Source organism: Protopterus annectens, chromosome 2.part1 (genome assembly GCF_019279795.1).
Source record: "Protopterus annectens isolate FY-2018-M chromosome 2.part1, PAN1.0, whole genome shotgun sequence".
Taxonomy (NCBI): Eukaryota; Metazoa; Chordata; order Ceratodontiformes; family Protopteridae; genus Protopterus; species Protopterus annectens.
In genome coordinates this window covers 55,398,955-55,409,495 of record NC_056729.1, presented here as the reverse complement: position 1 = coordinate 55,409,495, position 10,541 = coordinate 55,398,955, and the positions used below count along the sequence as shown (strand labels likewise).

The following is a 10,541-nucleotide window of genomic DNA, read 5'->3' as shown; positions in this document are numbered from 1 at the left end:
AACATGAAAGGCATAACTGAAGGTTTTTGTCTTACACTTTTGATGCAGTTTCATCCATTGCACATCTGCTGATTTATTTAAGTCATTATAGTTGTTGTAAATACATTCCTATATATAGTATGGTTCACACTTGTATTTTCAGTAGTTTGAGTCCCTGGAAGTACAAAATGGTCATAATAAAAAGATTTTAGTGCATGGAGCTGCAGACAGTGACTAATACTTCTGTTTGTAGTAGCCAATATTAACAATATTTGCAGAATAACAACATTAGGGAGCATGGGGGTCATTTGCAAGTTGACATGATTTAAGTGTCCACAGTAAAACAGTATGAAAACTATATTTCAGGACTTATTAAAGATTGTTTTGAAAAGTTATGGAAAATATGTCATATTTTTTATCCTTGCTTTAATACTCCAGTTTTATATTTAGAAGAACAGTATAAACTGCCCTGTAAAAGCAGGTGGTGGCAGCAAAAATGACAGTAATACAAAGTGGAGGACATAACACATATGGAGATCTGAATCTTTGTCATAACAATCATAAAAATTATATTTAATTATATTTAATATTTGTATTAATACATGGATAATGGTTTGTCCATCATGTTAGAAAGACCTATTACCAGGACTGAAGCGAATATCACACTCTTATTTGGTAGGCTGAAGAAGATACCAGTCATATTGCTTCATAATAATGTAAAGTGGGTCAATTTTGTAAAAACTTGAATAAATATTTCTTGAATAAATGAAACCAAAAGTGGACCACTACAATATGTAGTGATTTAGATATTGATTAGCATTTCCACTAAGAGCTATAAAAAGTAACAATATTTGCATATCACCATTATTATGGTAATGCAATATCCTGCATTAGGGAGCAGGATATATCTGCAAACTGAATTTGTTAAGTGTGAACAATGAAACAGTCTGTGTAACATGCATAGCCCAGAAGTTACAAATAATTGTTTGTATAACTGTTTGTATAACTGTATGGAAAATATGACATAGGGCTGAATTCATAAAGGTACCATGATGTGTATGCCTTTGTGTACATGGAGTAGTAACCTTTTTAAATTCACACAGAACCCTAACACAATTCTTCAGCACAAAGATGGACAATGAGCACCTCATCTGTCTGTCTCTAAAGCTGTGTTACAAGCAAATGAGGTAGTCTGGTGGAGAAGCATATAATAATCAGCCATTTGCTTTCTGTCACAGAAGAGCTTCCAGGAAAACATCTATGTGTTGAGCCATTCATGAAGTTACCCAGACATATAAATCAGCATGGCCACCTGTATCACAATGCTGTAGTGAACACTGCCAAAAGGCCATGTTCAGCCATTGTAGAAGAGTTAAGTACTCGGGATTTTAGTAGTAAAGGAGGGTTGAGGTGTGTGCAGGGCTGTATGTATGAGTGTGTGTGTGTGTGTGTGTGTGTGTGTGTGTGTGTGTGTGTGTGTGTGTGTGCATGGGTGTCTGTCTGGGATAAAGCGTAAGGAGTTTAGTGGTGTGTTTGTGTGTGTGTGTGTGTGTGTGTGTGTGTGTGTGTGTGTGTGTGAATGGTTGTGTGTGTATATGACTGGGTGGGTAGGGGGCTGTGTGTGTGTGTGTGTGTGTGTGTGTGTGTGTGTGTGTGTGTGTGTGTGTGTGTGTGTGTGTGTGTGTGTGCGTGTGTGTGTGTGTGTGTGTGTGTGTGTGTGTGTGTGTGTGTGTGTGTGTGTGTGTGTGTGTGTGTGTCACTTGGGGTGGCTAACATACTTCCACATACCCCTAAACTAATGACTTTATTCTGCAATGTGGGATTGAGGGAAGCACTATGAACCAGGGAAGACTATTCCTGTACCATAAAAACACTGTAACGTTGCAGTGAATGTGAGAGGATTACACAATGTGCTCATAACTGTTAAGTACTGCAAAGTGTAGTTCAGCACTGATCTGCATTTCACAGTAGTAAACTGTAATTCAGAGACATGCAAATTAATCGATAATTAGGTCTGTCCGTAACCGAGTCTAGCATACCTCTGAACTGCAAAATACCACATTATGGGAGGAAATCCTTTTGCTAGGCCCTTTCTTGAATCTCCAGGATAGTTTCATACTTGATGAAATAATAATAATAATAATAATAATAATAATAATAATAATAATAATAATAATAATACACTAATGGACTTAGAAGTAACTTTTTAACTATGGCCCCAAATAGGCAGAAGGTTTTAGTAAGAATGACATTAAAAGGATGTGATCAACCAGCACACATCCAGTGATATAAATATTTGTTCCAGTAGTTAGTAATATGAGGATTGCTTTTTTACTGGAAATGATATTTATCAAAACTATACAACCCATCACTGAAAGAATGTTACCATTTGACACACAGCATTAAAACAAGCAAATATGTCATAGATCTTTGCATTCTAATATAAATAGTTTATTTTATTTCAGGCACTGTTTAGAAATATTAAATCATATTCAAAATGGACATATTTTTGCAAATGTCAAAATTGTTAAACACAAAGGTATTTTGTAATGCATCATTAGAAAGCTAATAATGAGCTAAGCAAATGACCTACTTAGAATGATTACAAATATATAACAATGTCTTTGTACACATTCATAAAGAGAAATATAAAAAATAACATCTTTCTGTAATAAAATGGCACATAAAATCCACATCACGTCTTACAGTTTTGAATTTGCAACTACTATACAGGCTAACATTAGAATGCTGCTTTTCAGCTTTTTTTTTGTACATATCATATTCTGATATATAAGCATTTATTTTTCTGAACATGATTTATAAAAAGAAATAACTTTCAGGCTTTAGCAAACACATTCTCATACTTTCAGATATCACAGGTTATAATTAACGGTTACATATTACATTATCAAAGTTTCAGTACTTCGAATACCATATGGTCAACACCATACGATCAAAGTACTAAAACTTTGAAAATGTAATAAAACAAAAGAAACAAAAGTAACTGCTGTGTACAGGGGGGCAAGCCCCCCTGCACCCCAACACCCCCTACTTAAATATACCAACTCCGAGATCGCACTTTAATGGAGTTAAGAGCAGGAAAGGGAAGGTTTCCCTTTCCCACTCTGTAGCATGATCTCGGAGTTGGTATATTTAAGTAGCAGGGGGTGTGAGGGCACAGGGGGGCTTGCCCATTAAAGGGCAACCTTTAGTGATTTGAACAATTGCATTTCCAATGTTCTAATAGGAACCCATAATTAACAGCTAGAGTGTAGGATGTAAATATTTCTATACAATGAAAAACTGATTAGTTAAATCACTGAACAAATGTTTTAATTTTGTACAAATAAAGATAATTACACAACCAACTAGAACTGCATATTTCACCAGAACTTGCTTTATCAACCCCAACAGCTTTGATTACATCTTTCACCACAAATTGCTTAACCTGTTAACTTACTGGCTTTGAGTCAAACACTTATTTAGAGAAATCTTTGTATGTGGCCTTTGGTCAGTCATCCTTCATAGGTTCATAGGTAGGTACTACGCTATCTGCCCGAAGACATTTATAAGCCTAGCCAGAATGTGTTGGCTTTCGCCACCCCCTTAGATTAGTTCCCTGTGCTGCTGTTCAGCAGAGCCACTGAAGTGATCCTCGGGATAAACTTTCTGTTTCCCATCCACTCGTCAAAGAGTGTTAGCAAGGAGCACTGCCTAATGTAGGCTGGAATCTTGTTCCAAAGCATGGGAAGTCTCTGGGACAGGAATCTATCCCTCCAGCACATCCTATTTATTGTTGTGGTGAGGTTTAGATCCCTAGAGCGTGTGGCTCGAGGGGATAAGGTTTTCTTTAGGTTGAGCATGTCCATCAATTCTGGGTTGGACATGGCCTTGTATGTCAGGCAGAAATCACCTCTGAGTGGGCGGTATGAACTGAGTACAGCTGGAGTTCCTTCAGTCGAGCTGGATAGAGCATCTGTTTGAGGCCAGTGATGATCTTGGTGAGATACTTCTGTGGTCTTTCCAGCTGTTGCAGGTGTCTTGTAAGGTACATCCCAAATGGGGCATTGTACTCTATGATGGGTCTGATGAGTGATGAGTAGAGAGGCACAATGACCTCTTTTGATCAGGATGCAAACCCTTTTGTGATTAGGTGGGCCACATAGAAGGATTTCCTAACCACCTTGGCAATGTGATTATCAAAGGAGGGATTACCATCTACTTGGGTCCCCAGAACCCTTATTACGTTTTCCATATTTAGGGGCTACCACCTATGTGGTAGTTTGTGTGTACTTTATTTTTTTCCAAAGGGGATGACTATGCACTTTTTGGCATTTAGCTTGAGGCCATGATTTTGACACCAGGTATCTGTCTCAGTGAGACCCTTTTGGAGGATGTCTGTGTCAACCAGAGAGTCAATTATAGCCCCTAGTTTGCAGTTGTCTGTGAACGTGGTCTGCCATAGCCCTCCTGTGCTTGCCTGCACCTCTGAGAAGTATATGCCAAACAGGAGGGGTCCTACGACTGAGCCCTGGGGAATACCAATTGTAACCAGTTTAGAGTCAGACCTAGCTCCTGCAACTCTCACCATGTGGGTTCTGTCCGTGAGCTAACTGGCAACCCATTTTGTGACATAGAAGTTTCTGTTCAGGCTGGTGAGCTTGTCTATAATACCAGAATGGGGAATGGTGTTGAAGGCCTTTGCGAGGTCTAGGTATGCTGTTTGTACCAACTTTCCCTCCTCTATGTTCTTGGTAACTGTCTCAAAGAAGTTCACCAGGTTTAGGAGGCATGATCTGCCCTTAATAAAGCCGAACTGGGTAGGGTCCAGTGTTTGGAGGTTCCCAATGTCTCTGTTAATGAGTTCCATGATGATACACTCCATAGCCTTGAAGACCAAGATAATCAGGCTTATACGGTGATAGTTCCCGGGTCTGTTGTGGCTCCACCTTTGTGGAGCGGAATAACCATTGCTGTGTGCCACTCTATGGGTATGTAGCCTGTGGATAGGCTGAGTTTGAACAGTATGTTTAGGTGAGGGGTTAGTTCATTTTTGAGCTTGTGTAGGATGCAGCCTGGGACACAGTCTGGTCCCATTGATGCTGGTTTTGGCTTTGGAGAGGACTGTTTTAACCTGAGTGTCTGTGCACTAACGAGTTTTACTGAAAATGTACTTTAACCAGATTTACCTGACTTAGTGAATTGGTAGAAAGCTGAGGACAGCTATTCTGAACCTAAAATACTGCAGTAGGCATGTCCAGTTCTAAGAAAGCAATCATGACCTTTCAATGTATGTCAAGGTAAGTGAAGAGAGTTAAAGCTTCTCAGGCAATAACAGGTTATTCACCAAATATATCTGTTGTAGAGTGCTTTACAGTGTGCCTAACAGTTCTGAGAAGCATTAGTAGAGAACCATCTGGATGGTTCTCCCTTTTTATATTGTATTTTTGCTGAATTTTTAAGTAGGACGCAAAACATAATAATATATTTCTGGCAGTTATTTAGCTCTCTTGTCATAGCAACACCTCAATGACCAAAACAAAGCAAATCCTCACTACCAGCTCAACATTTTTATTGTCATACCAACAAAGGCCACTGAGAGTACAAGATGAAAGTAGAATGCTCACTGTTATTACTTTAATTACTTGTCTTTAGTAGTCATGAAATAACTTGTTTGTGTTTATGTTTTCTCTGATGCTAAAATGTTCTGCAAGAACTTAATAGTTTAAAATGTCCCAGACTCACAACTGTTGATAATATGTTATTCTTTCAAGTACTTTAAAAGAAAACACTGAGAGAAGGCCTACAGCAAAATGCACTAAAATTGTACATTTGGTAGGGCACATATATGTAATTTCCAGGGAACCATGTGTCCACTTTACTCCATTGGATACATTTTGCTCCTTAAAAGACTGCATCTTGAGGTATCTAAACAAATGTGTGCTACAGCCGTTGGTGACAGCCCAGTTTATGAAGGCATCTACTGCACGTAAAGACTCAGCTACAGCTGTACTAGCCATAGGGGACAAAAAAAAATCCCTTTCTCTCTTGGGAAAAAAAGTGAAGCTACAGACTGTATAGCCTCTTTGGGGGCAAGAAATAATCACTGTAGTCACATGATAATTACCTTTGTACTTTAGTGGTCAGACGGAACATGTAATTAAAAATACTTTAAGCATCTAGCCTTTGCATCTCCATGCAATAATCATTACAATCTTTTAGCTCATCTACTCTAGCCCCTGATATCCAGAGACTCCCCATGCTTTGGAACAGGATTCCAATATACATCAGGCAGAGCCCCTCACTAACACTCTTCAAGAAAAACCTTAACGGGTGAATGGGAAACAGAAAATTTACCCTGAGGATCACTGCAGTGGCTCTGCTGGACAGTGGTGCAGGGAACTAATGGCTCTGTTGGACAGAGGCACAGGGAACTAATCTAAGGGGGTGGCGAAAGCCAACACATTCTGGCTAGGCTTATAAATGTCCTTGGGCAGATAGCCTAGTACTTGCCTATGAACCTATGAACCTATATCTAGTATCCAAATCCCTCATTAGAATGAAAAATCACTCCTTCAAATTCCAAACCAGTGCCATCAAGAAGTACGAAAACAGCTCAGTACTGTGCACCATTTCATGGCTACCAAACATTGGTATTTCAGAATTATTATGCAGACACCCATGTAATGTACTGAGTTCAAGCTAGATTTCATGACATAAGGGCAAAGGACTGAATTAGATAAAGTGTTCATTGACAGATTGACAATGATCACTGCTTATTCTAAAAGAAGTATTCTGTGTGACTGCATTAATTACCTGGAAAGGTCAAGAGCCATGGAAGTTACTAATAGTTTTCTAAGCTTAACAAACATTATGACAATGAGTAGTGTGTGGGATGGTTGCATCTCAATCCATATGGTTCAATCCATGGAAATGAGCACATCAAAGGATGGAGACTGGGTATGTATTACTTGTATATTGCATACCTTTGTATCTAGTCTGCATAGTTGTGTCACTGCAGTAGGTGCTCTTTGACAATATATGTGTATTGATCTCTTTCCTTTTGTAGAGAAATCTAGAGATCTGAGAGCAGGAATGGTGTATTAAGATGACATGCCTTATGTGGGATCAGCTCATTAAAACAGATGCCTAGGCTTTATTTAAGCATTCATCTAATGAAACATTAAGACCTAGGTGGCTGGAAAATCTCAAGTAGTCCTTAACTGTTTTTTTTTTTGTGCTCGATCTGCACATATAGCTTTCAAGAAAGAAGCAGTAACTATAAGCATTTAACACACATTGTTGGGTCAAATAACTTCAGAAGATGAACCCTTCTAGGATCTTTGATATATTTTGAAGTCTCAGTTTGATTTATTTTCTGCATGGGGTAAGCTTATTGGTTAACATGAGTCATGGTGTGCCTTCAGATGGGATCTACCTCTACCATTTCCCAATACATTACTTTATAGAATGAAAACTAGTCATTTATTAATAAAATTTGAGAGGCATGGATAATAAAAATGAGAAGCAGTATCCTTATATGAGATCACTATGTATGCAACTGTTCAAAAATAAAATGTTCTACAGAATTTTTAAAGAAGTACATGGAGTAAACATAGACAGATTAAACATAGACAGATCAATGCATACGTCAATCAGCAGAAAATGAATGAGACATAATATATATTATACAGTCAGTGAGTACATAGGAAGTATCATTGATATATTACACAGTCAGTCAGTATATAGGAATTAGCAGTGATATATTATGCAGTCAGTGAGTACATAGGAATTAGCAGTGATATATTATACAGTCAGTGAGTACATAGGAATTATCATTGATATATTATACAGTCAGTGAGTACATAGGAATTATTATTGATATATTATACAGTCAGTGAGTACATAGGAATTATCATTGATATATTATACAGTCAGTGAGTACATAGGAATTATCATTGATCAGATGCTAATACATTTGTGAGTTAGCAAAGGCATGCTACTTTTCTAGGAAAATTAACAACATGCAAAATAATTTTTATATCATGTCTAATTGTCACTAAATTAAAACCAACTAGGAATTGTAGCATAATCTATCCCACACAATTTTTAACAAATTGTATGCAGAGTTTAGAATTTAGTTAGATCAGAAAGAATTTCCATAGTATTTACTGCTTTTGGGTGATTACTTCACTTTTGAATAACCATTTTAATTTGCAAATTAATCTTTTATGTTGAATTTAATTTAATGCGATGTAAGGAAGAAGCACCAGGTAGGTTACTGCTGATCTCCAGGTGTGTTACTGAGGTGTGGATTTCTCTTTTGGTCCCAAACAATGCTGCCTGCATGAGGTGCATACCTGCTCCTCTTCATCTTCTGAATGTTGAGAGCCTCAGACATTTTTTTAATGCTTTCTACTATTTTCATTGATACTGGGAAGAGCTTCTACTGCAGGAAAATATATTCTGAATGTGGTCCAGTCTCCCAGAGTCATTTCAAGAGCTTCTTTTATATCCATGTCATGAGTATACACCAAGGCCTTTCCATTTAAGTTGTGCTCTAATATCTTTTTCTGATATATTCCCAGGTGCTTGTCACTGAATCCATCCAGTTCACCCATCTAAAAGAAACCACATCAAATTATTCATAATTATTATAATGAAACATTCACAACTTGATGTCTGTAGAGATATAAAAATGAAAATCAAACATGTAGGCCAACACTGAAATGTGGGTACTTTTAATGGGGCAAAAGGAGCATGTGCAAAGTAAAGGATGGTCAGCAAGAGTCACATGCAAAGAAAACCAGCACCTGTGATATTGCACTGTGGATATACATGTATTTTTCACACAGTTACTTCTTCAAGGATATATTTTTCTTCTTCGGTGTGTAAGGGTTAGTCAGCAAACATCTGTTCCTCAGACTGAGTATCTGGCAGTGGAAGTGCCCTTAATTTCATAGACTCAAAATGGCTCCAAATGAAACTGGTAATTGCCTCCAAACAAAAATGATCAGATTTACTTTTTCATGTTATATTAAGTTTTGGAACAGTGCATCACCAATAGACAACTCACACTGTGTCTGTGAGATTCAGGACAGACATAAACAAAAAGAAATGTTAGTTTTATTTGAAAGACAGACGAGGCAGTATAATAAAAATAGACTGAACAAAATTTTAAAAGACTATTTAAGAATAATCAGTCTTATAGTACTGAAATATTGCTGCAAGCCATATAACCCATAAACAGAACATAAGTGATTCAGATTACTGAAGATGAGACACATGATTGTATCAGGGAGCACAGAATCAGTTGTGGCAGACTTTATTTCTTCATTTCAGATAAGGTCATCTACATTTAAGTGTCTTTGCTAAAAAGCCTTATAAGCTCTTTGTTTTCCAAAACAGAAACATGTATTACATTTTATTAGAATGGTGGCATATAAAGAAAAAATAAACTCCATTGGTCTCTCAGTATTCTATAGATATGCTAATAAAGATATAACACTCTTAAAAAATGAGTATATATTGACAGTACTGAATCCAGGGGCATGTACACACCCAGATACAGGCAGAACACACACACACACACACACACACACACACACACACACACACACACACACACACACACACACACACACACACACACACACACAAAAACACAGAAAACCTTTCTAAAGCACCATCATGAATGCTACTTTCTTTATTTTTACTGTAGATTCATTATACAACAATACTGTTATCTGAAAACATAACTACCAGAAAGGGTTTAATAGTGCTTGGTGCCTTCACTGTACATTTCAGCTCAGTCATCATACAGTCCATACTTTGCGACATCTTCAAAATTAAGTTGTATATCTTTGATATTAAAATAAGCTCTGGTATGTTTATATGATGTGGATTTTCTGATCTGCTTCTGGTGTGAATAATTCTGAGTAGCACACAGTAAAGATCTGGATGTTTATATTTCATAGATTAATACCAATACCCATTTGTTAACTAGGCAGGCCCAGAGTCTTTTTCAGGGGCAATCCAGGAACATTATCTGATGGAGTCACTTTCTCACAGTCACACAGTAAGCAAATGAGGGCTGAGAATATTAAACCCTTAACTACAGGAACTACAACTCACAGCCTTAATCCTCTGGACCAACTGCCAGATAAAGGTAAGATTTTCTGATTTATAGATGCATGAAACATAACCAATATTTTGCAAAAGGCTCTGAAATCACTTTACCATGCACTCTGCTTCAAAGCCATTCCTTTTTTTCACAGTCATGATTTCCAGCATGCTTGCATGGTCATTACAAATAGTTTGGTCATACACAGTCAAATTACTAATAATCTCATCATAGTTCATTAGACTGAAATTATACATTTTATAAGACATAGATGACTTCATATTTGTATAATTAACTACAAAATCAATAAGTTATGATCTGATGTTCTAAGAGGCATATGTATTTCAACATAATTAACTTTTCAGGGCAATTAGTGAAAAGCATGTCCAAAATATTGCTGCTGCTGGTTGGTGTTCTTATTAACTGTGACAAACCATGA

The 10,541-nt window shown here is 37.2% G+C and overlaps 1 protein-coding gene across 1 annotated transcript in view; it reads right to left on the bottom strand.

Annotated features, from left to right (window-relative positions):
* Positions 1 to 7,217: 7,217 nt before the first annotated feature.
* LOC122793966 (NTPase KAP family P-loop domain-containing protein 1-like) overlaps positions 7,218 to 10,541 on the bottom strand; it is a 59,688-nt gene continuing 56,364 nt past the window's right edge. Inside the window, exon 2 of the mRNA XM_044062022.1 lies at positions 7,218 to 8,600. Within this exon, the coding sequence (XP_043917957.1) occupies positions 8,385 to 8,600 (216 nt within the window). The 3' untranslated portion in view covers positions 7,218 to 8,384. The remainder of the gene's footprint in view (positions 8,601 to 10,541) is intronic.